This window comes from Alternaria dauci, chromosome 8 (assembly GCF_042100115.1).
Source record: "Alternaria dauci strain A2016 chromosome 8, whole genome shotgun sequence".
Classification (NCBI taxonomy): domain Eukaryota; kingdom Fungi; phylum Ascomycota; class Dothideomycetes; order Pleosporales; family Pleosporaceae; genus Alternaria; species Alternaria dauci.
Window position 1 is genome coordinate 1,446,207 of NC_091279.1, and position 26,889 is coordinate 1,473,095.

The 26,889-nt window shown below is 53.0% G+C and overlaps 9 protein-coding genes across 9 annotated transcripts; 6 read left to right on the forward strand and 3 right to left on the reverse strand.

Moving 5' to 3' along the window:
• Positions 1-878: 878 nt before the first annotated feature.
• ACET3X_008433 (uncharacterized protein) lies at positions 879-1,748 on the reverse strand (the record flags this gene model as incomplete). The annotated part of the gene is made up of 1 exon (XM_069454606.1): positions 879-1,748. The coding sequence occupies one exon, from the start codon at positions 1,746-1,748 to the stop codon at positions 879-881; it is 870 nt and encodes a 289-aa protein (XP_069304035.1).
• Positions 1,749-2,253: 505 nt separating this feature from the next.
• Positions 2,254-3,458, forward strand: ACET3X_008434 (uncharacterized protein; the record flags this gene model as incomplete). Its single annotated transcript, XM_069454607.1, has 3 exons — positions 2,254-2,270; positions 2,366-3,240; positions 3,289-3,458. 3 exons carry the CDS (start codon positions 2,254-2,256, stop codon positions 3,456-3,458), a joined length of 1,062 nt encoding a protein of 353 aa, XP_069304036.1.
• Positions 3,459-3,970: 512 nt separating this feature from the next.
• On the forward strand, positions 3,971-9,010 carry ACET3X_008435 (uncharacterized protein; the record flags this gene model as incomplete). Its single annotated transcript, XM_069454608.1, has 8 exons — positions 3,971-4,087; positions 4,142-4,206; positions 4,258-4,388; positions 4,439-5,899; positions 6,543-6,976; positions 7,055-7,576; positions 7,626-8,909; positions 8,966-9,010. The coding sequence occupies 8 exons, from the start codon at positions 3,971-3,973 to the stop codon at positions 9,008-9,010; spliced, it is 4,059 nt and encodes a 1,352-aa protein (XP_069304037.1).
• A 479-nt stretch (positions 9,011-9,489) lies between these two features.
• ACET3X_008436 (uncharacterized protein) lies at positions 9,490-11,027 on the reverse strand (the record flags this gene model as incomplete). Its single annotated transcript, XM_069454609.1, has 5 exons — positions 9,490-10,120; positions 10,175-10,455; positions 10,511-10,626; positions 10,677-10,844; positions 10,901-11,027. The coding sequence occupies 5 exons, from the start codon at positions 11,025-11,027 to the stop codon at positions 9,490-9,492; spliced, it is 1,323 nt and encodes a 440-aa protein (XP_069304038.1).
• Positions 11,028-13,562: 2,535 nt separating this feature from the next.
• ACET3X_008437 (uncharacterized protein) lies at positions 13,563-15,736 on the forward strand (the record flags this gene model as incomplete). Its single annotated transcript, XM_069454610.1, has 5 exons — positions 13,563-13,784; positions 13,884-14,053; positions 14,158-14,284; positions 14,333-14,710; positions 14,759-15,736. The coding sequence occupies 5 exons, from the start codon at positions 13,563-13,565 to the stop codon at positions 15,734-15,736; spliced, it is 1,875 nt and encodes a 624-aa protein (XP_069304039.1).
• Positions 15,737-16,216: 480 nt separating this feature from the next.
• Positions 16,217-17,771, reverse strand: ACET3X_008438 (uncharacterized protein; the record flags this gene model as incomplete). Its single annotated transcript, XM_069454611.1, has 2 exons — positions 16,217-17,666; positions 17,713-17,771. The coding sequence occupies 2 exons, from the start codon at positions 17,769-17,771 to the stop codon at positions 16,217-16,219; spliced, it is 1,509 nt and encodes a 502-aa protein (XP_069304040.1).
• Positions 17,772-17,978: 207 nt separating this feature from the next.
• ACET3X_008439 (uncharacterized protein) lies at positions 17,979-19,674 on the forward strand (the record flags this gene model as incomplete). Its single annotated transcript, XM_069454612.1, has 4 exons — positions 17,979-18,247; positions 18,541-18,607; positions 18,660-19,511; positions 19,561-19,674. The coding sequence occupies 4 exons, from the start codon at positions 17,979-17,981 to the stop codon at positions 19,672-19,674; spliced, it is 1,302 nt and encodes a 433-aa protein (XP_069304041.1).
• A 1,194-nt stretch (positions 19,675-20,868) lies between these two features.
• Positions 20,869-22,804, forward strand: ACET3X_008440 (uncharacterized protein; the record flags this gene model as incomplete). The annotated part of the gene is made up of 2 exons (XM_069454613.1): positions 20,869-21,020; positions 21,070-22,804. 2 exons carry the CDS (start codon positions 20,869-20,871, stop codon positions 22,802-22,804), a joined length of 1,887 nt encoding a protein of 628 aa, XP_069304042.1.
• Positions 22,805-24,549: 1,745 nt separating this feature from the next.
• On the forward strand, positions 24,550-26,839 carry ACET3X_008441 (uncharacterized protein; the record flags this gene model as incomplete). Its single annotated transcript, XM_069454614.1, has 4 exons — positions 24,550-25,110; positions 25,159-25,853; positions 25,904-26,627; positions 26,680-26,839. The coding sequence occupies exons 1-4, from the start codon at positions 24,665-24,667 to the stop codon at positions 26,837-26,839; spliced, it is 2,025 nt and encodes a 674-aa protein (XP_069304043.1). The 5' UTR covers positions 24,550-24,664.
• Between the last annotated feature and the right edge of the window lie 50 nt (positions 26,840-26,889).

Below are 26,889 nucleotides of genomic sequence, written 5' to 3' on the forward strand. Positions count from 1 at the left end.
GATTCGGATAAGCTTACGACTGTTCCTGATCGTAAAGCTCAACCACCTCTTCCGACACAAGAATTAGACGGACCGCGACCTGTTTGGATAACCTCTTGCTTGCAATGCATACTCGCCGGCCTCTCCTGCTCAAGGACATACCCGCACTGTCATAGATGCAAGCGAAATGACTGCGCAGAAGAATGTCTACTCCATCGCCGGCGTTTCACTTCCGAGACCCTCGATCCTACCTCATCAGGAGGCTGTAAGACTCCCATTCTGCTCAAAGTGAAAGGCGAGAGCAACGAGATCTGGGAGCGGAAGGTCGAATTGGCTGAGGAGCTGCGCAGGAAATGGGTTGCAGAACAAGAACAGAGGAACTGGGTATTGCCAGATATCGACAGTCCGAGAGGTGGATGGCGCACCCGCCAAGGCAAGATGAAGAAAGAGGCGCTGTTACACCCGGGCGAAGGTATTGGACGTCTGTCATTCTGTGAGTTGTCCGTCTATTTGGATGCTTGAAGGCACTTGGACACCTGGAGCTTGATCGTCGTAGCCTTTGTCTTATGGCTTCTGGTCGGGCGTCTTTTCGGGGGTTCTCGCTCCGTCGTCGCTCTTTGAACCTTTAATCACAGGGGAGGTTTTCTATGCTGTGGATACGAGGTTTCTTCATTGCAGGTCGGAGGATGGCGTGTGATCAACAGGAAGGCGCTCCGTGCAATAATGAACAACATGCACTAGATATGATAAGTTATATAGCGACACTGTCCAGCGCAGAGCTTCGTATCAGCAATCTCGACTGGTATTGCAAATGAAGAAGTATTACCGTATGTATCACGCCTTCTTGTGAGCGCATTTAAACTGTACTACCTTATCCCTCCGTGTCTGTCAAACTACCCTCACAGCTTCGCCCCGCCTTTACCTTCCATCATCATCAACCCTTCAATCGGAATCTCACTGGTCATAAGAATGCACGTATCCCTCAGACTGGGCACGCGATGCCTATGGTTGACCTCTTGGTAATCTTCACTCACCAGCATGTCCCTAAAATGCAGAATACTAGGATAATGCGCCAGCGCAATCTCATCCCAGTCATCTCTGCCGCCACCCACTTCACCGTTGGTACCGACGCTACTGTTCGAAGACTTGGTAATGGCCAAACCGTTGACGTGTGTCGCGTTTCCGACAATCTTTGCATTGCCGCCGTGCTTCGAGCCGATCGATTTGGCGAATGCCGCACCGTATTTCAGATACTCTTCTTTCATTCCAGGGTTGAAAGCGAGGAGGTTGAACATCGATACTGCGCCTTTGCCTTCTTCAGCGCCGCTGTTGACAAAGGTCTCGATCCATTTATCCAACTCATCACTGAGTTCTAGGTTTTGGCTCGACTCAGTAGTCTTGCTGCTCTTTTGTCTTTGGGCTTTAGGCACGGAACCTGGATCTGGATGTAAAAGCTTGTCATTCTTCAATGGGAAATCCTGAACCAAACGAGATGGTACACCGGCAGTCACGCTCCAGTGGTTTTCGACTAGTTTCTCGAGCTCTGACGGAAGGGCATCGGTGCTAGGTAGGATAAGTAGAAGATCCCAGTGAATGTTCCTAGCGAGGAGATGTTCGGTCGAAAGCTTGGAAGGGAGAATGATCCAACGTATGACGCGCGAGACTACGAGTGGTGATAGGTTCGCGGATTTTAGTGTTGACAGGAAAGTCAAGACTGGGTTGGGTGTGGTGCTGTGAAGAGCGAGGAGGTGAAGCGTACAAAGAGGCATTTCGGTAGCAAAGATGTGTATTTGATGATGCCAGACGACTAACTGTTCCGGCTCAAAAACATTAGGTGACGATCGAGATGTGACATTGATGTTTACATGGTTGGGTGATGACGTAAATTGCGTCTACTTTACCGAGGCTTAGACGTGAGGAGCTGCAAGGCCTCGGAGACTGGACCCATCAACAAAGCTTGCAGGCTCCTGTGCACGACTACTGCACTAGCATACTTAGTGTGGCTCAGCCGGTGTTGGAGCTCGTATATATGTGATGTCGTGAGCTTCCAGAAGCGCGTGCTCGACTGCGGGGCATTGCACCAGACAGGCGGGTAAGCACTTAGCAGCCACCAGTACACAACTGTGACGTACGTTCTTGCTAGCTGTGGATCGGCAAGCCCACACGATTTCAAAGCACCAGGAGCCTTGTAGTTTCGACATATACCGTCACTCATGCCAACTGTTTTCTTGACTGTTTCCGCTTCTTCGATACAATCACATTAACGCTTCAAACATGCCAAAGCTTTTCATGTAAGTCTGTACAAATTCCCCATTCAAGCACACGTGAACCACCAACGATACTGGGAAGCAGTTAAGTCTAGCATTTAGATACTGATAGAGTTCAGCACGGGTGCCACCGGTTACATCGGGGGCGATGTCCTCTGCGCAATTGCAAACACCTACCCAGACCTTGAGATCACTGCGCTTGTTCGCAACAGTGACAAAGGAGCCAAGGTTGCCGCACAATATCCAAAAACTCGACTTGTGTATGGTACGCTCGACAGCACCGAGCTGCTCACCACCGAGGCTTCCAATGCCGACATTGTCCTTCACTGCGCCGACTGCGATCATGTAGCCTCTGCAAATGCTCTGGTTGCTGGACTTGCTCGAAGCGGAAGGAAGACGTACCTCATTCACACGTCTGGAACTGGCGTGTTGTCTTTCGAGGACTTTGAGACAAACACGTATGGTATGAAGCGAGAGAAGGTCTACGATGACTGGGACAATATCGGTGAGGTCACCTCAATCCCTGATGTCGCGCTCCACCGCAACGTCGACAAGATCATCCTCGGATCGAACGAGGTGTCGGCAGGCAACATTCAGTCTGCTATTGTCTGCCCGCCGTGTATCTATGGCCCTGGACGCGGCCCCGACAACCAAAAGAGTTTGCAGGTATACGATATGACCAAGGCAGCACTGAAGCGTATGAAAGCTTTCGCCGTTGGTGATGGCGACAACATTTGGACTCAGGTCCACGTCCAAGACCTGAGCAATGTCTTCCTGGCGCTGGTAACGGCTGCTCTGTCACCAGACGGTGGCAAGGCTACCTGGAATAAGGAAGGGTATTACTTTGCTGAGAGCGGAGAGTTCCGCTGGGGTGATATCAGCAGCAAGATCTCCGAGATTGCATTTAAGAACAAGCTCATCAACCATGAAGGCGTCGATCACGTGAGCAAGGAGGAGGCTGACGAGTTGAGGCCAGTGGGCAGCTACCTTTGGGGCGAGTCACCCTATGCTCGGGAACAGGACACATGCTGACAGACTCCAGGCACCAACTCTCGCTGCAAAGCCATCCGAGCCAACAAGTTGTTCGGTTGGACCCCTAAGCAGAAGAGTGTGTTTGATCTGCTGCCAGAGATCATCGATGCTGAAGCGAAGGCGCTCGGTCGCATTAGGCAACATGCTGAGGAAGCTGCTGAGGGGCGCATCTTGAAGTAGTCGCATGTTGGACTAGGTCGGCAGTGTGGAGAAGTTTGCTGGATATCAAGGCATGGTGACGAGTTCAGCTACCTGTTGGACAGCAAAACCCAAGTCATGGCTGCCGAAGTGCGCACATGCCTGGGCACGGATACCTAATGCAAATGCCTGTTGTCGATGAAGGCGGAGTATGATAGTGTTGGACCAACAATGCATTCGCCCCACGGTGGGGCTCCGCGTGTCTGTCCACCATTACTGTGTAAGTGATGTCAAGGCTAAGAAATTGAAGCATGGCCAAAGCTTAGAGGGCGAGCATTGAAAGAATCATGGTTGATGTCGAGCTGAAGAGCAATCGCGAATGGATTGTCGAGTGTGCCTTGGCGGCGTCATGTTCCTGAGCTCTCGCGCTTGAGCCACGTCCCTCGCTTGCCCTGACCGACGACCGCGTCGACATGGAAGAGCGAGCAAGACGACGACTCGATTAGTCTACGATTCCAAGTGTACAGTGGCACACTGATAGTTCCTTTGCGACCATGGATATCATACAGGCCGTCTCTGGCTACATCACCAAGATGGTGTCGGTCGGGGACACCGCTGCGACAGGCACCTCCGCGGCCAAGATGAAGATCCTCTTACTCGACAACGAGACTGTGGGTTTGTCTCCTCTACCGGGTGCTCTTATACACGATGCTGATAGATGCAAGGTGCCTATTGTCTCCACCGCGACGACACAATCCGCCCTCCTCAACCATGAAGTCTACCTCACTGAGTACTGCGCCCTCACCATGCACGATGCCATGCACGGCTAACACGTCGGTAGCCGCATCGACAATCCAAAGCGGGAGAAGATGCGCCATCTCCGCTGCCTGTGCTTTGTGCGACCGTCCCCAGAGTCTATACAAAGCCTAATCGAGGAGCTGCGAGAGCCCAAGTATGGCGAATACAACATCTGTACGCGCTTGGAGGAACGCCGAGTTACGAACGATTGCTGACACACACAGACTTCAGCAATATAATAAAAAAGTCCGCGTTGGAGCGCCTCGCCGAAGCCGACGACCACGAAGTCGTGCGCGCAATCCAGGAATACTTCGCCGACTTCCTCGTCATAAATCCGGACCTCATGTCCCTCAATCTCGGCTTCCCAGACCACAGAATATGGAGCACGACCCCGGACTCGTGGAACCAGGATGCACTACAGAGGTCAACAGAGGCAGTCATGGCGCTACTTCTGTCGCTCAAGAAGAAGCCCTTGATAAGATATCAGAAGAACAGTCTGCTGGTCAAGAAGCTGGCGACTGAGGTCCGGTACCACATGACCCAGGAAGAGCAGCTCTTTGACTTCCGCAAGACCGACACTCCGCCCATCCTTTTGATCGTAGACCGAAGAGACGACCCGGTTACCCCGCTGTTGACGCAGTGGACATATCAGGCCATGGTTCACGAGCTACTCGGAATACACAACGGACGCGTAGACCTACGCGACGTGCCGGAGATACGTCCCGAGCTCAAAGAGATTGTGTTGTCGCAAGACCAGGATCCGTTCTTCAAGAAGAACATGTATCTCAACTTTGGCGATCTAGGGCAGAATGCGAAGGAGTACGTTGAGCAGTTTGCATCAAAACAGCAAGGATCGCAAAAGCTCGATTCAATTGCAGATATGAAGCGCTTCATCGAAGACTTTCCTGAGTTCCGCAAGCTCTCTGGCAACGTCACCAAACACGTTACACTCGTTGGTGAGCTGAGCAGACGAGTTGGCGAGGAGAGTCTGCTGGACATCAGTGAGCTCGAACAGAGTCTGGCATGTACAGACAATCACAACAACGACGTCAAATCGCTACAGAAGATCATTCAGGACCCCAGGGTCCCCGCGAACAACAAGCTCCGGCTTGTTGCCATCTACGCGTTACGGTATTCAAAGGCCTCTTCAAATTCGACAGCCATGCTCCTCGACTTGCTCGCCGTTGCGGGCGGACTGTCGCGGCACCGCATCAATCTTATCACCAAACTACTGACCTACCATGACTCGCTACAAGCGACTACCGCAGCAGGCGGGGTACCGGACCTGTTCCAGCCTGGATCCTTCTTCGGGGGTGCCCGAGATCGACTCAAGGGCCTAAAGGGCGTCGAGAACGTCTACACGCAGCACTCGCCTCGCTTGGAAGCTACGTTGCAAGACATGATCAAGGGCCGCTTGAGCCAGCAGCTGTACCCCTTCGTAGAAGGTGGCGGCTCGACCAAAGACAAGCCGCAGGATATCATCGTATTCATGGTCGGCGGCGCGACCTACGAGGAAGCTAAGATGGTTGCGCAGGTCAATGCCAGTTCGCCTGGTATTCGCGTTGTGCTCGGCGGCACTACTGTGCATAACAGCACTTCCTTCTTGGAGGAAGTTGAAGATGCCGTCGACTCGTGGCCCGAGCCTCCAGCCACATCAGCTGCGGCTCGCCTGAAGAGAGAGATAGGTAGATAGCTGATGTAGTCTTGCGCAAGTTCAATTGGGGATTGCGGAGTTGGGCGTCGAAGCGAGTGGCGTCACTTGCATGTTCAGGTATTACGGGGCGATAGGCTTGCCGTGTGAATACAAGCAATATCTCAATGATAGTGTTCGTCAGCCAAGTAACGCAATGAATGCAGCAAAGTGCATGCCCCGCGCTAAGGGTCGAGATGCATCTCACCAAGGCCCACATCATTCGTTTCAAACCGGCCCTGGATGGCAGCGCTGACCTATGGCTCGTAGTCAATAATCAGTTGTTGGGCGGTACCTGCATGACTCCGAAGGCGGCGAAAAGTCTGCTAACCTGCTCAGAGCCAAGAAGACGCGGCAAGGCTGAACACGTGCATCATGCCCAGCTGGTGTTATAGGCAACACGGTGCCCTCACGGGCCGACATCCGATCGCTCTCTCCACCATCAGCCGCAGCCCGCCTTCCCAACATTCTCCCACATATGGCGCGAAAATGAGGATTGCGAGACATGCCAGAACAAGGACAGGTCTTGCAGTCTCGAGTGGTCCGCCGGAGAAATCCACGCCCCATCAACAGCTGCGTTGAATGTCGGACCCGGAAGTCGCGGTGCTCCAAAACCCATCCCTGCCAGAACTGCACAGCCTTCGGACGCGAGTGCGTCTTTATTACCGTCCCTGAGAGCGCGGCACGCAAGAAGGAAAGGGAGCAGCGAGAGCGCGCGCAGAGCAAGAGCGGCGCCGGTGTAACCATCCCGGACTGGACCAAGAATCTCCCCGTGCGCACACAGAGTAGTGCGAGTGTTCATGATGGATACGACAATGCGGGATCCGTTGACACCACGACGCCTGGCACACCGCCCCGAGACTACGAGTGGGAAGCCTATCAGCAGGACGTCGAGCCCGAAACGGATGCTTGGGAGAGACTGCCTGCAGAGCCGGAAGAGACACAGGACGACGTGTACGAAGACGAGAATGACGACGAAGATCAGATCGCAACTGATCTCACGATTCGAATCGGGAGGATGATTATCTGCGAAAATGTCACTGGATTTTTCCGCCCCCAGTATGCCGAAGAGGTACTTTCTGCCCTGTCCGCGTGCTTTATCCCGCATTTGCATTGCCTTTCCATGACCGCAGACTGAAACGTTGTGTAGCTCGGCAAGCTTCTGTCGGAGAGCTTCACGCCTTCTTCGTCAGTCACGGGCCAAAGAGCGACACAGTCATCTGCTCTTCTGTCCGCAGAGCAGATGCCATCGCTTGCGCCGTCGCTGAATCTGTTGCTAGGTGGCTCGCTGCCTATACATCAGAATAACGAAGTTGAGGCGCCCCAGCTGCCCACCAAGATGGAAGCCGAGGGCCTACTACAGCGGTACATGGAAGCCGTCAGCCCACTTGCGCACGTGTTGCATCTTCCGTCGTTTAGGCGCATGTTTGATCGCTTTTGGATGAATCTCGAGATTGGAAACCCCAACCAGAATTCCTGCACTGCCTTGATATTGGCAGTATGTATGGCTGCTGCTGCTTCTGTCTCGCCATTACAGGCCAAGTCACAGTTTGGGATTACAAAAGAGGATCTCTTCCTGCGCCTCCAAAAAGCTACGGAGCGGGCACTGCTTCGCGCTAATTGGGCAAAGACATCTAACATACGGACTTTGCAAGCTTTGACAATCTACCTGGTACGCCATTGAACTCTTTGACAGCGCTCATGCATGCTAACAATTGCAGATACCCCTCTGCCGGGCACAAATATCACGAGCGACGTCTGTTGTAGTTGGCGCATTGGTCCGCCTAGCACAATGCATAGGCATACATCGTATGAGCCACAGCTCGGCCAATAGCCTAACACCGCTACAACGACATGTTCGGTCGCTCTTGTGGTATCAGATTTGTTTCTTGGACTTCAAGACAGCAGAAGCGCAAGGACCCCATCCCTCCATCAGGTCGGATGACTTTGACATTGCTCTCCCGCTCAATGTCGATGACGACGTCTTTGAATTTGGCAGTCCGAAGTGGCAGCAACACCCAACCTCCACAACCGGCTGGTCAGACGTCACCTTGTCGTTGATACGCTACGAGTGCAACGAGATACACCGCCTTATATTCCGCGGCAGGATCGAGATGGATCGCAAACACATCACCCTCCATGATCTCCGTGCCCGCGTAGAGGCCAAGAAACGCCAGATCCAGAGCAAATATCTCCAATATCTGGATGCCACCGTGCCCATACAACGATATGCAGGCCTGGTTGCAACGCTCCTTATGTCCCGCTGTGACTCTATGCTCCTGTACCGCCACCTTCCACAAACTTCCTTGCAGCCTCGTTCAGAATCCGAGAACCGCCTTCGCGACGTTCTCCTCACTGCAGCGCTCACGACACTGGAGATCGGCGCAACGCTGGACACACTGCCCTCCCTCTCATCCTGGGCTTGGTACTCGACCACCTACCAACAATACCACGCGGTCCTGCTTCTCCTCACCGAGCTCTACCGTACACCCGATCTGCCCCGGAAAGAGCGCATGGCGACCATCATCGACCACATCTTTGGTCACTGCTATGGCGTCGGTGTACGAGAACGCTGTTCAGATCTCCTCTTCACCGTGAAAGAAAACCTGGAAGCGTTTTATGTAATGAAGGGGTTCAACAAGAAACGGCAGCAAGTTGCTCCCCAGCAGCATCCCACACTCCAACCGCTACCCTCGTTTGGTGGCTCTGTGACTAGTCCTGGCTTCGGTGCACAGCAGACACCGAATAATAATATTCACAGCCAGTTGCAGAGAACGCCCACGACGGGCACACTAGATGGGTTGAATGTGGATTTTGACAGCATACTTGGTAGCCTGAATGGTGGTGGTGGCGGCGGCGGCGGTGGCTCGGATCAGGACTTTGATGTCTGGGGTGGAATGAACGGTGGTGCTGGTCAGGATACGGGTGCTATTTTTGTGCCGGTGGATACTGGGCATCATGCCGAGTTTGGAACTACCAGTCCGAACGGAGGGCTACAGCAATGGGTGAGTCAAGGATCTTGTTTGGTAATGGAAAGTTGATTGTACTAACGTCCATGCAGGAGAACTGGAATTTCCCGCCCCAACAGCAGAAATACGAGCAATGAGGGAGCGTACACGAGACACCGGATACGGCGGTGTTTACGCAAGGCCCACAATTCTAGAACGGCCGAGGCGTGTATGATCGGCCTTGCCATGTTGAGTAATAGACGCGAATTGTTTTATCTTTTCGGAAGCTCTCTGGAGTTGTGTAAAAGAGGTAGATTTAGAGGTCAAGGCCTAGCATGAATGCTATAATTGAACTTGTTTCTTTGCATAGCAGGTACTCGCTGAGAAATGCTCCACCAAGACCACAAAACGCCACTACACCAGTGTTCAACGAATCCACAAAGCACAACGCCGCATACGCCAGACCGCACTGCGGTCCATAATGCAGACCCAGTTTTCCGACAAGCGAGCCCTGAACAACATGTCGACGCGTCAAATATCGGCATTACCAACTGGAAACTCTGACGGAGGAGGACATGGGTTCTACGGACAAACTTGTTAGCCAAAAAGAAGTAGACGGAGTCAAGATGAAAACGGGCTAGTAGCGTGCCACTTGAGATTCACTCAACGCACTTCGCTTCATTGGTGGTGGAGGTGGCGGGGGCTTCTTCGCCCTTGATGGAGGAGGTGGCGGAGGTGCCTTCTTGCCGTTGCCTCCTTGTCCCTGCTCGTTCGCTGTCCAGCTCGCTGCCCGCGACATGTTGCCACCGCGTCCACTGCCCACAGACGACGATGTATCGGGGCTGGGTGGCGATCGATCACGCCTGTACCCGTTGCCGTTAGATCTCTCATAATCGTCCTCGTAGTCATCAGCAAAAGCATTCTGTTGGCTGGCGCTAGCCTGGCGGACTGGACGGAGGTTGGTGCGGCTAGAAGATATGGCAGAGGAATCGGTGGGGACGCGGGACAGTCGGCGGGCAGGGGAGTCGTCTCGGTAGCCACTGGCGTTATCGTAGGTCGAAGTTCGGCTAAGAGACGGACGCAGCGAGTAGTTACCTGGTGACTGCTCGGGGCCAGGGGAGCGGCTGCGCGTCGACGTAAGCTTGGGAATAGTCATACGAGGGACTTCGGGCTCGGGTTCTTCTTCGACCGGGTTGAAGCGCTCTGCATAGCCATGTGCAGTGTTGGATCGGGAGCGCGCGGGACGGCTAGGAAGAGCCCTGGTGTCTCTGTGTCATGCGTCAGCAATGTACTAAGTCTTACGCTGATGGAATAGTCCTTACCTAGCCGGCCACTCCCGCTTGACGTTGAGGAGGATCTCACGACAGCGGTCGTAGTAGCTGAGCTCTGCTTCGAGAAAGGCGGTCAGATCCTGGACCATGTCGACTTCCGATTCCTTGATGTCCTGCATCCTCCTGAAAACCTCTTCGCTGGTTTCTTCGTATTTGGCCTTTTGGGCGCGTAGTTCCTCCTCCATGCGGAAGTCTTCCTTCTTCGTCTTCTGCATCTTGGCGAGGGAGGTATCGTAAGCCAGGCGGCGCGTCTCGAGCTTCTTGCGGGTGGCCTGGGGCCAATTAGCTTCAATGGTTACAATCATGTTGGTGCAGACGCTGTCCTACCTGATACTCCTTCATCTGGATCAGAGAGCGCTCGAGGCCCTCAAGCCATGATGACGTAGCACTTGCGACGTACGTCTCCTGTACTCGCGCCAGACGTTCGTTGGCGCGTCCCAAGGCTGCTGGCAGTTAGTACGGTGTAGATGAACCAGTTGATCTCAAGACTTACAGGACAAGCAATTGCCAAACTCCGAGTCGGGCTCAAAGTCTTCGCCGTGGGTGACCATGGACGAACCCAGATGGCCACCTGGAAGCTGCTTCTCCTTGTCGGCGCCCTCTGCGCGCTTCGACAGCGATTTGACATAGACGGCCATGGCGGCCTGCATCTTTTCCATACCTGGAGACATGGTCAGCATGCGAGACTGCAGCTGCAGGGTCCGGATTCGTGCATACCCTCATGACGCAGATTCATTTCTACCTCGAGCGCCTTGAACTCTTCGGAGAGCCCAGTGCGGGCCTCCGCACCCATCTTCTCGTTGGTCCATTGCTTCAAGCGATCGAATTTCTTGGTGACATTCATGGCTGCGGTTGTGAGAGAGAGAGGGAGGGAACGCGGTAAGGAAGCGTGGAACAAGCAGAGTGACGAGGGGGCTGCGGCGTGCGTAATAAGATATGGGCCGCGTGCAGGGAACAGCTATCGATACGGGCCAGGGAGGCAGGCGCGGGACGATCAACACCCAGCGACAGACAGACGGGGAGAAAGGGGAAGGGGAGGGGGAAGAAGAAAAGGAGGAGGCAGATTCACCGCAGGCAGGAACAATAGGTGGACTCAGGAGAGTAGGTTTCGCAGGAGTGGGCGACAGTCGAGAGCCAACGCGTGTCAATATCGCAGGCTAAGCAGGCGCGACCCTGACCCATTATTCCAGAAACCACAGACCGTCCCAAGTGCCTGCTCTTCCAACGGCGATCAGCGCCGCCCAAAGACGCGGCCCAGCCAGTCGTCGACATGGGCGGGACAGACTGTCGCTATTCCGGGGGTTGCCGCCCTAACACGCCTTTCCGCCGGCGCTCCGTCTGCCCACCACAGCCAACTCACCCACACTATCGCCCTCTGTAGACATGCCCTCCGTTTCACCCGCCCGGCCACACATTGCAGACAGGTTGCCAGCGTCGCTCGATGCTATTCTTGGCACCATCCATGCCACGGTTTGTGCAAGCAAGCGCAGCATCATGATGGATGTGCAGTTTCACCCTCGCCACCCGTACCAATGAAGCGTCCTTCCTAGCTGCCCTCTGTCCTCTGCGCATGTCACCGAGCAAATCACCGGCATCAGCAGTAGGCTCCTGCTCGGTTTGTCTTCCTATCGCGCACAGCCATGGGATTCCTTTGGACCTCCAGAAGCGCATCTTGGTCGTCTAGTGCGCCTTCCAGACTCCTCAATATGCAGCCAGCAACGACGCGAACTCCAATCTCCTTCCCTTATCAGGCCAAGCGCGTCTTGTTTGCAGGCGTAATAATATATCACCTGGCCTTTGCAATCGCCGCCAGAGCTGAAAAGCTTACCTCTATATCGTTGACCAACCTTGGCATATGCGATCAATGTAGTCGCTATCTTCCCTCGATCCACGGCGAATATACACGTCCCATCACAGAGCCGCCCTCTGTCCACGTTGCCTTGTCCCCCTCAACTTCTTCTTTTGCGCAACTTGGGGCCATAACCGGAGAAAAAGGCGAGTATTGAGATGATCCAATACTGGCTGTGAGGTCATCGTCTGCCTCCTTGTGCATAGTGACGCACGTGACTTGGTAAGCGCCATTTCTTCTGCTTGGGTGCAACACCAACCTCAATGTCGCGTCTCTGCTCAGCCAAGTCAACACCACATCATCTGCGCTTTGGCGTTCCTTTGTGATAATTCCATCAGTCTTTTATGGTGCGTCTTCAACTCGGCCTCTTTTTTTTCATCCTGCCAGGTCTCCCTCTCTCACACTCGATCTTACACGATCGGAAACTATTTCTTTCTGATTGCGACACACGATTGCGCGATACCCTCATTGCTAAAGCAAATGTTATCATCATGTATGCGACAGGGAGTGGGCAGATGTGCGCTGCAACTTCAGGATTCCCCGGGCTAGGTACAAGTTCCGACTAGAAGCCCGACACATATGTGCACGCCCGCAGCCAACACCTGATCCATTAACGCACCTGGGCAAATCCCTCCTCGACAGATCCACTCTAAGATATTTTCTTTGAAAGTTTCGCTTCGTGTCGCTCATGCGGATTGTGAAAACGTCAAGAGAAGGGCCCAACTAGTAAAGGTTCATGTGCCAGCACAGGCAACACCAAGATGTTTGCGCAGGAGTACACGCTCTTGTTGCAATTTGCGTGCGCGGAACCGTGAAGCGTTCTCCGCATGGCCGGCGGTCTCGAGGGCTCACCTGCCCGATCAGCAAGATGGCCCAAAACATGAACACCAACGTGCATGGATGCGCTACACGAGCAACGGAGGCCTATGATATGCTCGAATCGCATCAGTCCAATCGCATCTCCACGTCTAGTTGTGCGTTCCAGGACGACAGAGGTTTGCGAAAAATAATAGATGGCGCAAGACCGACCTCAGAGTGGATGCAAGGCACGCCCAAGCTACCGGTAATTCGCATTGTGGAACTCTCGAAGCTCGGCAAGCCGTGATCTTATGACCGACCTCAACAAAGCGGGTTCTGGGATAACGGATGAAGAGCGACGGTTAGACTCGATGGCTTTCCTTTCGCTCTTGTTCCGCCCTATGCGAATCGAGGCACGATTGCGGCGCTACGCCAACGTCATGTACATAGACGAATGATACTCTCAGAATACAAAGTTTGCCCTGACTGCACCGCTCTTTGCTCGCTGCTGTCTGCCGACACTCGCTCTACCAAAAAAAGGTGGTCTGGGTGGTCATTGTCATTGTCCTGTTTACCCCAAAGTTACAGGGATCCATATAGTCGATCTCTGTGCTAGCCAAAGTAGCATTACCTCATGCCTGCCTAACCGTGCTCTGTTCGTAGTTCTCTCCTCGTCCCGCAACTGCAGCCGCATTTACCACCACCAACACCAACCCCCAAACAACCACAACCATGGCCGAATCAGACTCGTCTCTATCTTCTGCGCCCCCGACTGACGATGAGATGGACCTTGAAGTCCCAGAGGCGGCTGTTGCAAAGCCCGCACCTCAGAAAAAGAAGAAGAACGGCACAATCTTGACCTTTTTCAACAAACGCTCGCCCTCGCCGCCTCCAAGGAAACGGGCGCCCTCGCCGCCGCATGAGCCTGTACCAGAGGACAATCCAGACATTGCTGTACGTATTGGACGCGTCCGTCGCGTCGTGACGCGCTGCATTGCACGGCAATCGCGCACGACTTGTCCGCTCAGCCGTCGCTAATGCCATGTGCCTTAGTTTATTGTAATGTTCCGGTCACGTTTCAACGAAGCATTTCCTCGCGGTTCCCCTTCTGTAGGACCTCAGGACATCGAACAGGGCGTCGCGGAGGAGACGCCGTCCGCCGACGTCGAGGGCCTGCTATGCGCCTTGCTCGGCCTCGTCCTCAATCGCAAGAAACCTGTCGAGTCAGTCTCACCCCTTCGCTCTTCGCAAATACCCATTCCTCGGTCGCGTGCGCGTCACACTGCAGATGAGATAATGCAAAAACTGACACGTGTGTGTTCTATAGGAAGGGTCATTATGGTCGCGCTCTCGAGGAAGCCATCCAAACCCAAAAATCACAATGGCCTACAAAGTGGACTGGAAATCCCCTCAGTGGCGGTCGCAACTTCAATATAATGACGGCAGTAGAGCGAGTAAGTAGTCATCTACCCTCATGCTGCCAAATGCTGACCGTCGCCTAGATTACCCTCCTCCACTCACTCTGCCTTTGGAGCCTCAACCAAAACGAGCAGGTCAAGGCCATGATCAATAACGCATACAAGTCTCGCACTACCAAGGACAAGCAAGACACAAACATACCATTGTCGGTGCAAGCGTGGGGCCGCGACGGTGACAAGCGCCGGTACTATCTAGTCGAAGGACAAAACGATACCCACTTCCGCATCTACCGTGAGAGCGACCCAAGCCGCAAGAATGTACAATGGATCAGTATCGCCGGCTCCATCGATGAGTTGAAGGCGCTTGCAACAAAGCTGGAGGAAGTAGATGGGCACAAAGAGGCCAAGGCACTCGGCGAGCGTATGCTTAATGCCGTGCCGCGATTCGAGGCTTCGGAAAACGTACGCCCCGTGCACCCTGCATGCCATCCTATGCTAACAGTCATGTAGAAACGCAAGCGACGAGAGTACACACGCCAGCGCAAAGACGCCTTCACGCGCCCAGAACCTGGTTTCTCCCTATATGAAGGCCGCACCCGTGGCAAGCGCCAACGATACACGTTTGACGAGGAGAACGAATTCGATTCAGACAACACCTCCGTACGTCGATCAGGGCGGCAGTCGGGCCGTGACACACCGGCTGCACCTTCTGGCCCTACTGTGACCGCCAGTGGTCGACAGGTCCGATCTCGAGCAACAGGTTTATATGGCGAAACATTGCTCAGTGGACAGGCCACAGACCACGCGTCGCCTGCGACTGGCGACTATGTCCGATCTGATGTGTCGGAAGAACCGTATTCTGGCCATGGCCGATCGACTCGCGCCGCCAACAGGGGTACCACAAACGGTCGTTCATTCAACCGAACAGTAGATTCCGAAGACGAGGAAGACGCGACATCCTGGGATGGTGGAGATGACGATGAAGAGGAGCCAGACCAGATGGAGCTTGACGACGATGAAGATGATGCAGCGGACGATTCTGACGAAGAGGAGGAAGAGGAAGAACCACATAGCCTCATGGTTACTCTACGCTACCGAAAAGGTGCATCTGATGGCGCTGTTGCTCATGAACAAGACACGCCCATGGCAAATGGCGTGGATCATGGCTCCTCTGCTACGACAGTCGCGCCGTCGACCGGTACCAGCGCACCAAAGCAGCCCGAACCTGCGCCTGCCCAGGAAGCATCCGCACCCGCCCCTGCAGATACTATGAACAGTATCTCTACACCAATTGTTCCAGTCGCACAGCAACAACAGACTTCTACCGGCAACCCAGAAGCGCTACTCAAGCCCGATGGATTCTTTTCTGCACCAACTCCGCCTGAAGAAGCACCAAAGCCTCAGGCACCAATTGAGGCTCCAGCTAGCACCTTTGAGGCTCCACCACCACAACAGTCTGCGCCTACCCCTACTATCAACGGGCAGTAATTGTGTCTGCGTACCCTGAAGCGCCGCTTTGCTGCATGCTGTCTCGAGGATCTGCGTTCAGCCATATTCATCTCATTGCTATTTACTTTCCTGTCATGACTAGACAAAGACAGATACCCATGGCGTTTTTCTTTACCTCCGCCCTCATGCCCTCGTGGGACAAAGGCATTGTCTGTCGGCTTAGCGTTGTGTTGCAAGGTGTACTATTGGCGAATAGACCGCCTTGCTAGTTAGTAAATCTAGATGAGTCGGTGTAATCAACAAAACTGAGGCTGTTGAAGTAAGCATTAGAGATGGCCAATGTGTCGTTTCATCTGGTGATGTATGCAAATCCAGTGTGTGTCTGTGAGATATGGCGCCAGGTAATCTTGAACTTCATTACTATATACACGTATGCCTCGAGCACGCTTCCCTCCACGACGCCACCGCTAGCAACATAATATACATCTAGTCATTTCATCATACGGATACTCATCCCTGTCATCTCGGCAAAGCGCCAGGTATAGCGCCTGCAATACCAGTCGTGGTCCGATTCTGTAATTTCGGTCTACTAGGCGGTCCCTTTGGCCTGTCTCGATCTCTCTGCTCACCCCGCCATCGCATACCATCTTCCCGATTATTCCGACTTCGGCTACGAGAGTCACTTGCACTAGGTTTCCTAACCCCAGCTCTGATCTCTGCTTCCCGCATTTTCTGGCCTTCAGCTTCTATACGCTCTTCCAGGGTAGCATTCTCCGCAATCGGGCTAGGAACGAACGACGTTGAACCTGGCGCGGTACCATTTCCTTCCATGACGGCAATCTCATTATCTTCGTCATTCTCGTTTTCTGCAGCTGCGGCGTCGGCGTCTTCGGTGGCGCCTCCGCCTCGCGTGTTGTGCTTTCGGGGCCAGAGCGAGGGGAGCACGATTTGTTGGAAGCGGGGTTCTACGGCCCGCTCGTCGAACCAGGCATGGACGCGGGATTCGATGAGCTGAGCGATTTTGGGCACGTCTTGTAGGCGGGACCGTGAACCTACAAGGGAGCGGACGGAGAGATCGAGGCGATAGTCGTCTAGAAAGGTGAACGCCAACGTTGTAGGTCGGTGTGGTGGTGCGCCAGACGATGATGCTGGACGACTTGGAGAGGAACTTCGGTGGGTCTCGGATGTTGGCGAGGTCATGGACGCGGCGGTCGGTGGAGGTGATGAGGAGGGTATAAATGATACGGCCAGTGTTCCTGAGAACCGCACAATGCTCACAGCAAGCGCGACGGGCAGGACTGCAGACATGGGCTTCGGCCAGTTTAAGTTCAGTGTCGTCTCAACGCCAATGGTGATGACATCGCTCAAATCGACGTCCATGCGTGCTTGTAGTCTCTCCTTCTCGTTCCCTGTGTTTCCTGGGCCATACCAAAATCCGTCTTCTGCAGGCATGACTCTGCAATTGCTGAAGATGGGGAACTCGTCGCCCAACGCTATCTCCGTGACCCTGATCTCGCCAATCCAGTCTGGCTTGCTACCCGTGTTCAAAACTTCGGTGAGCGACGTGAGGATTGCATCGTCCTGCCGTGCGTCGGCTCTTAGCTGTGCGATTGTCTGGGCAATGAGCACATTGAACCAGTCTAAGCTCTCCGGCTGATGTCCCTTTACGTTGTAGTACGTCTTCGCGAGAATAGTTGTGATGCTTGGTCCTCCTCTGCTCTCTTCGCCCTTTCGTATGATGCTTCTCGACGGTTTGTGGCGCAGGGAGAGGGACGTTGAGTTTGCGCGCGTCCTTAGCTGCTTGTACGATTGTTGGTGTGCGAGGGTTCGAGCACGGCGGAGGGAATTGAGGTGCAATGCGCGGTCGTCGGCGGATGGTGGCTCTCCAAAGATGAAGAACTTTATGAAGCAAAACATCAAAATCGCGATTGAAAGCTGACCGAGCAGGAATCCTTGCGTGAAGGAAAGTCTACAGCATGTTAGCGGGGTCCTACGTAGAATGGAGGTATTATTACGATGACGAGCTGCCCGGTGGGACCGGCAGCACCACAGGCGTGGGCACTGCTGTGACCATGGTTGATATTGCTATGGGTTGAGCAATTGCATGTTGGTTGGAGGCTCGTACAAGGCAGACAGACGTAATTATGCATCGGAAGGATGCCGCGCAGGGACCGATCGCTATCGATAAGAGAGCCTCCTGATCATTCCACTAAGTCTCTCTCTCCGCAACCCCGAGGTCTCCCCAGACTCAGCGCCGCCTGAACCCTCGATTCTGCCTAGAATGCCCCTCCTTTCCAAGGTTGTCACCTTCAAGACCCCTACCAACCGTGCCGCTGCTATCAAGGCGAACAGAGTAATCCGATCCATCAAGAGCAGATACCGGGCGCAGGCCTTTCTGTTCCTCGCATACCACTTCTTCCTCACGTCGCCTATGCACCTTGATATATTTATCATGTTCTTCATTCTGGTCAGCAACTTTATGAACCGACAGCAGGCCTTCCCCGCCCAACTGGTCATCGAGGGGCTGCGCTTTCTCATCGACGAGAGGAGGTTCATCATGCCTTGAGTGCCACGTCCAGCCACGATGGTTCCGATATCTTTGTCCCGACGCGACACGATATGTTATGCGCATCAATTGCGCAACGGACCCTGCCCCTCCACGCGTCTCCTTCACTTGAAGCACACGGAGATAGCGGCAGTTGCAAGTCCGATTGGCTGCCAAGCTCCCCACCTTCTGCACCAGCTCGAGATCGCATAACATTGTAGAGATTCCTCAACGTCCCTATGGATTTCGATACACAAAGCCAAAGCCTCTCACCAGGCGCAGCCACTCGCAATCCCAGTCTCATTCTGCCAGCAACATGCGACCCTCCATCTGAGCACAATCCACCCAAACGAGCAGTATGGATTGTAAGTCACCGGATGGGCTACATTGGTACCGGTAGCTAACTCCCAAACGTAGGTTTTCGGGGCGACCGGTCATATGGGGCGTTCCCTCGTTCGAGCGATACTAGCGCATGGCGACCAATGCACTGCGGTTGGATGGACTGAGGAGAACACACCGGAACAGATGGACAAGTGGCAGAGTAGCAACTGTCTGGGCTTGTTGTGCGACGTAAGAGTGCGTGAGACAGTCGACCAGGTCATTAAAAAGAGTATTGAATACTGGGGGCAGGTGGATGTCATAGCGAACAGCACCGGTTACGGCGTCATAGCAGCATGCGAGGATCAGGACGACTACGACCTGCGCAATCAATTCACAACAAACTTTCTCGGAACACTTCACATTCTACAACTATCCCTCCCATACTTCCGCTCCCAAAACTCTGGTCGATACCTTATATTCTCGTCCACGGCTGGAGCACTTGGGGTACCCGGACTCGGCCCGTATTGTGCAACCAAGTACGCTGTTGAAGGCCTGATAGAGTCCATGTTATACGAGGTCGATGTATTCAACATCAAAGCAACGCTGGTCGAGCCCGGTCATGTCCGACTGGACGAGCCAGATGACAATATATTACCACCCAGTTATACTTCGGCGCCTACTCCAGGGACGGGACCTCCAAAGCCGAAACGGTATGGCCACTTCTTCGTGAAACCGAACCCAAGCGAACCCTATGCGGGACTGACAAGTCCCGCGCAACATGCGCGACGGATGGTACAATGGCTGAACGACAGACAACCGGTGAGCGCTGTAAAGAGTGCAGAGTTGGTGTGGCAACTTGGTCATTGTAGTTATCCTCCACTCCGATTGATCTTGGGCAGTTATGCTGTAGAGAGCATTCGTGACCGCCTGAAGAGCATCACCGAGGAGGTGTGTAACAACTTTCTCTCGCTGCACAGGAGATGCTGACTTCTCGCAGATCGAAGATTGGAAGCATCTTTCGTTTCCTGTTTCTATGCCTCCAGAGGAAGAAGGTGGGAAAGATGATATCAAGGAAGAGCAAGAGCCAGACGATGAACAGATGCAGGACTAACGGGAAACTTCCGGTATTGGCACTACCAACCCCACATGACCCAATGCAGGCATCCGCTCCTGCCACTACCCTACTGTCCAAATATTGCAGCTCAAAGATATGTGACAAATGGCAAGCTGGGATGCAAAGCGTTCTTGAGATCTTACTGTGACAGCGCATTGTTTGCGTTTTCAGCACTGTAAGTTTTCGAGGACCAAACCTTGCGCGAATTCTATTCTGGGAATCTAGACACGAAAGAACTAGGCTAGTGTTGAACTGCTCCGCCATCCGAGCTGATATGCCAATGGTATTGTGCATTAGCGAAGACCTCTGTGGCTGTTAGGTTTCACCGTCTATCTTATCTATCGACTACTTTTCAAACTTTTCAGCTATCCTTTATCGCGGTTCTGTGGAACAAGAACTCAGAGAATGCGGAATGACTAGAACATCATCTCTGGATGCAATCGCCTTTTAGGAATTGACACGTTCTTTCCAGCTCAACGCGGAAGGCGTGGCTCAAAGACCGTCCGATCTTATTCTCCCCGCGATTGGACAATCTCGCTTCGCGCGTCTGTGATGGTTGAAAAGGGTAAGGTGTGGGTTGGCAAGCCTCATGCGGCTGACGTCTGCGTCCCTTACGCGCTCACGACCAATCGTCGACAACGCCGACATGCACGCCCATAAGCCTCTGTGGGTTTCCTAGTAAGCTTCAGCCCCCACAAACAACTAAGATGTAGCATGAACATTGGGCTGGCTGAAGGCAAGGCCTGTGCTGATGCACCGGCATCCTGTGCCACATCGTTTTATATGTACTACGATTGCCAGGCGCACGCGATGCGAATATGTTTGCTTCTCCCTTTGTTTGACGAGGTCTTCCCATCATCTGCTCGTCGTTTCTCTAGCTTCAGTCGCTACTGGGCTTCACTTGTTCCATCCACCTGTGGTGTTGCTGCCAGACGCTAGACTGCCACCATGGAGAATGAGATACGTCAAGTCCCACAGTCGCCAATATTGGTTCACGATCATTCTGGACACAATAGAGACAGCTGGAAGACTGCTCCAAGTTCACCAAAGGATGGCTTCAAAATCGCAATTGACGCTGTTACCCAGGAACGCGAAAACTCCACCAGCTGCACAGGCAGCTCTAGCGAATTGCCAAACACGTCTCAACAAGATTATCGCGAAAAGTTCTATCATGCCGAACATAATTCAGATATGGACGGTATTGATTGGAGACCTGGCTTCAAGCATCAATTTCCATGGATCGGCTTTGCGGGATTGATGGTTATCCTCGTGGCCACTGCTGGAGCCATAACCATCCTGGCTAAGTCTGACAAAAAGAGGGTCGAGGACTGGCCATTTACGAAGTCAGTCAAACAAGCTGGTTAGACATGAGGTGGGGGACTGACAGCATAGATTTACCGCCCAACCCAACGTACTACTCAACATTGCGAACCAAGTCCAAAACCTGGGGCTGGTTACATTGATCGGTCAGGGGTTGGCTATCGCATGGTGGAGGACAGCCTTGCACGGAAGCTCACTCCAGAGATTACATCGAAACCACGCGTATTCTTACAGCTTCTATGCAATCATCACTTCCGGCAGACACTTCAACATTATCGCTCTCGCCGCTCTTATGACGAAATTCGCCGTCATCGACAGTACGCTATTTCAAAAAGCGACAAAGACCATCATCACCCAAGAGGTGGCCTACATGAACCACACTATGACTGGGTTCATTGAAACAGACTGGCCAGCAAATGCTGGTGGTATACCCGGAGCAGACGGCAACATCAAGACCATCGACAAGGCATGGGCTGGCGTGCTAGATGCGTACAACGGCAAGATTGCGAATGGCAAGGTGCACGACACTCTTGATCACAAGAAGTCTTTTTGGGATTGCCCTTTTCGACAGGAGTGCAATGGCACTATTGAAGGCCTAGGCTTCTCATTCAACTGCACCAGTACATCCAGTCAGGTGGACTATGGCTATGGAATACGAGATTCAGAGATACTACAGAGCATGCCTCTATCATACAACTCGTATCCGCTGTGGGATGTCAAGTTTGATGCTTCGTGGCCAACGGAAACCAAACCATATGCCAGTATCGATCTCGAGATGATGTACGTCGACAGCAAAGCTGGAGAAGACGAGTATTCTTGTCCAGGTACTATGACTATCCGTAGATGCGAGATCAAGCCCGCACTCGTCAAGTATCCCGTGACTGTCATGGTACCAAGCGAAGAAGAATTAAAGGGCAAGAACATTGTCACACACATCAAGTTCTTCAACGATACTGACACTTGGGAGGTTGGTAAAAGTCTCGACAACATTACACAGATCGACGGACTTCAGGTAAAGGACACTGTCAATCTCGAGGAGCAGTTCGGCAAACGCTCTACTATCGGCGCTTTGACATATATCATGAACAATCTCTACGGATCATCGGCGAATCTTACCTACAACAACGACACCTGGGATATTGTCGCTCGTGGCGCCTCGGCTCAGAGTACCTTTTACTCCCAACTGGATGAAACGCATAGTCGCTGCTGGTACAACATTAGCGACCCACTCAGAGACGATCCTGCCATCGAGGTATTGCGAAAACTCAACACCTTGAGCTTCGTGACCGCGTTGTACATCACAGGCGCGCCTTTGCGCGACAAAGACCTAGATGCCGACCACGGCATGGCCCACCAAACCATCACAGCATCAGTCACCGGCATCGTCGAGCAATACAAAACCTCCTACGCCTACGTTGCTGGCGCCCTTGTAGCAACCTTGGTCACCGTCATGCTCGTCCTGCCCGTATATTGGGGCTTCTGGCAGCTCGGCCGCAAGGTAACGCTTGGCCCGCTTGAAATATCACAAGCCTTCGGTGCGCCCATCATCGCGCCTGACAAGACAAAAGCATATCACGGCGACTTTGATCAGGTGCTTGAGGATGTTGGCAAGAGGAGAGTGCAGTATGGACAACTCAAACATGCGCCACCGGGACAGATGGGCCTTGCAGAACCAGAGAGGATCGTGGTGCCAAAGGCCAACCACCGATGGCGAGAGAGTGGGCAGAGGGAGAATAGGAGAATTGGGCTTGTTGCGGCTATCGGCAGTGTGGTTGCTGGCACTATCTCGGGAAATACGAGGCCATGAGAGGTAGTCTTGTCAGGTATTGGGTGCGCTGTAGGCAACAGGCGTACAATACAGCAATCAGAGCCGTTCAGTCAACATGTTCTCCAACGCACAAGTCGACTGCCATTTTCGTACAAAGCCGGGCCTGTAGCAGACCCAAAGGCACGCTCTCATGCGTGTGGCGTACGAAACAGCGTTCATGTGCAGGCACTAGTTTTTGTAATTGGAGCCAGAGCAGACGCGGCGAAATGAAATATCTGCAGCATAGACTAGATAGAGTTCTCGCATAGGCATCAAAGCCAGAGAATGCCGGAAGAATGAAAAATTAATGACAGTTGTGCCTGCTTTATTCGATAATGTCTGCCACGCGTTGCAACCCGACGCGGGAGCGGAGATAGCCGGCGCTAGTCTCGCTTACCAGCCAGCCACGTGCGCGTTAAACCACTCGCTCAAAAACACATATCTGTCCTCCACTACCACCACGATACGACTGTCTCGCGGGCAAAAAACGAAGATGTTGGATGCATCGGCCGGGAATCGAACCCGGGGCTAGCCGAATCGGTCCTGTGATGGATGGCAACGGCTAATTTTACCACTAAACCACCGATGCGAGATCTGGAACCAGCTGAGATTGCTGATTTGATGGAAAACAAAGAAAGCGGACTGTATATATCGCACTTGACATTGTACGGTACGCAAGAAGAGCGGCTTCGGTGTTTCCAACTTTGCAGTGGGTCTGCGGTCTGGGTGGGGAATAGCCTCGTGCACGAGTCGCGAGCCGTTCCACGTACGAAGATTGTCTGGAAAGATTGTTCATCTTCACTACCGGCGCCTAGACGGTATGCTGATGTAAGATCTCGCCTAAACATACGTGCTGGTTTTCAAGGAAAGCCTAGCGAACACTGCGCTACTGTGATTCCATCCGCAAGGCAATCAGTGCTGGAAGAGCATACGCTGGTGCATTGTGGGAGATGCTGATGTTGAAGCAGCTTCACTGAAGAAGTGACACCCAGGGTATAGCTACGCAATCTTCCTAGCATTGCGGAATACTTCCAGGGCCATCTTTAGGGCGACCTCTGGATTGTCCAATGAACAACTCGAGACCCCCATGCAATATACGATAAGCGCACATAGACCTAACTGATTCCGTACAAGCCTATGTAGTCTTCACACTACTATGCCAAGCCGGTCCATTGTTCTGTCACTGTTGTGTAGAAGTCTCCCGAAATCGCACTCCCTTCGTGATTGAACCTCAGGTGATATCATGGGTCTCCTAGTATGCTCTGGATCGCTCACTCACATAATGTGATCATGAATCAGCTGCTCAGATATGCAAGGCCCATCACCCGGCATGTTGTTGCAGCGCAATGTTCCGTTTGGTAGAATATCACGCCCTACCCAAGCCAGACAAGCAACCCGACCCACAGCGGACACAATTCCGCTGGGCGGTTTGTTCTTTTCACACGCAACATTCCGCGGGAAACACAACAACAGCACAAGATTTCCTGTTGACATCCCTGAATCATAGGAGCATGAGCAGATAAGACGTCTGTTTTTGTGTATTGCTTGACAGGGCGTGCAGCATTCGATCACCACCAGATTGCACTAACCAGAAGCGGTAGGTACATGCGACATTCCGCCAGAGAGCATGACGGGGGTTATAGCTTTACGTGCTTGGACTTATCGCCACGCTCCATCATCCAATGTCCCCGCTTCTACGGTTTGGGATACAGGCTCGGCATCATGTACACGCCTGTAGATAAATTGGAGGATATCCGTCAGACCTGATGACCACCATATCTCACTCCTACCTACACTTCAACATTTCTGGATGAGCATAGGATCGCATCATCATTCCTTATCCATATTATATAGCTTACCATGGCACCTCACCCCTTCAAGATCCTTAACGTAGAGGAGACACGCATCGCGCGTGACACTGTCCTCTCTCTCCACAAAGACTGTGTTGTCGACTTTCGAGAGATCTACCTGCAAGAACCCGAGAAGGAGCTCATGAAGCAATACCTCGACCTAGAACATGCAGCCAAGCCAGGAGAGTCACCAGCTTCCAAGCGACCGGCGCGGTTGGCAAAGTGTCAATACGACGTCATTGGCTCCGACAAGATACCAGAGTACCACGAATCTGTCATTGATGTTGAACAGAAGAAGAGGGTGCGACACGAGGTTGTCGGTAAGGAGAATCAGGCCAGCTTGACCCTGTGGGAGTTCCAACACCTGGTCAAGGCCTGTGAGGAGAGCGACATGTTCAAGGATGCTATGAAGGAGATCAAGCTACCTGATGGGTTTGAGTTGGTTGTTGAGCCTTGGTAGGTACCTACTTCTCAGATGTCGAGGAACACTACTAATGTCACCAGGCCGTACGGCGGTCTTGACATTGGCGCAGAGAACCGAAGATACTTCCAAGGATTATGCTTTGCCCAAGACACACGAAATGGAAACGCTGACTCCAACTTCTACGCCTACCCCTTACCACTAATTCCTGTCATGGATGCGCAAACAAGGAAGATCATTCGCGTTGACCGCTTAGCCACAGGCGGAAAGGGTGATAGCCTTACCGGTCAGACACACGCTGAGCGCGTTCTGGACCACTGCGAGAGTGCGGAGTACGTTCCCGAGATGGTCGAAGGCGGCCTTCGACAGGATGTGAAGCCCATCAACATTACACAACCGGAGGGGCCTTCTTTCAAAGTCACAGACGAATCGCTAGTCGAGTGGCAGAAGTGGAGCTTCAGGGTATCGTTCAACCCGCGTGAAGGGGCCGTTCTACATGACGTCAATTATGATGGTAGAAGCATCATGTATCGGATGAGCATTTCTGAAATGTCGGTCCCGTACGCGGATGCACGACCACCCTTCCACCGCAAGCAAGCATTCGACTTCGGTGACGGAGGTGCTGGCAACTGTGCCAACAATCTTTCCCTAGGCTGCGACTGTCTCGGCGTGATCAAGTACTTTGATGCGGTCATTGTTGGTTCCGATGGCGAACCAAAGGTCCACCCCAACGTGGTTTGTCTTCACGAGCAAGACAACGGTATTGGCTGGAAGCACAGTAAGTTTCCTCAGATCATTTCCTCGGTATGAGCTAACGTGGTAAATCAGCGAACTGGAGAACTGGACGCGCAGTGGTGACACGACTACGAGAACTCGTCGTTCAGTTCATCATCACCCTAGCTAACTATGAGTATGTGTTTGCGTACAAGCTCGACACCGCCGGCGGCATCACTCTCGAAGTCCGAGCCACTGGTATCGTCTCCGTTGTCAACATCGACCCAGGCAAGACATCAGAATACGGAAACGTCGTATCAGGCGGTGTACTTGCCCAAAACCACCAGCACATCTTCGCTGCTCGTTTCGACCCAGCCATCGATGGACACAAAAACACCGTTCTCTACGAAGAATCGCACACCGCTCCCTGGAACAAAGAAACCAATCCCAACGGCAACTTTTACGAAATCCGCAAGACGACCATCGACAAGTCATCTGGTGTCGACGCAAACCCCTTTGACCACCGCGTTTTCAAGATCATCAATCCTTCCAAGACGAACCCAAAATCTGGTAACCCCGTAGGATACAAGTTTGCGCCGCTCCCTACGCAGAAGCTACTTGCTAGCCAAGGTAGCATCCAAGCGCAACGAGCGCTCTTCACAAACCACCACGTGTGGGTGACAAAGTACCAGGACGACGAGTTATACGCTGCGGGTAGGTTCACACTACAGAGCCAGCTCGAGAAGGGCGGCGTGCACGATATGGCTGCACGAAAGGATGATGTCGAGAACGAAGATCTTGTTCTTTGGAACGTGTTTGGACTGACACACAACCCACGGTAAGATTCGTTACCTTTGACCAAGGTTAACGCAAATACTAATAACAAACAGAGTCGAAGACTGGCCCGTTATGCCTGTTGAGATCTACCAAGTACACTTCAAGCCCAGCGACTTCTTCGAGCGGAACCCGGCCATCGACGTACCAAGCACGAAGAACAATGCGTCAGTTTTGGTTGAGAAGGAATGCTGTTCCGGAGAGCAGAAGCTTTGAGTGCTCTTGACATGAGTCATTAATTTAAAAAATGTTCAATGAGTTCGCAT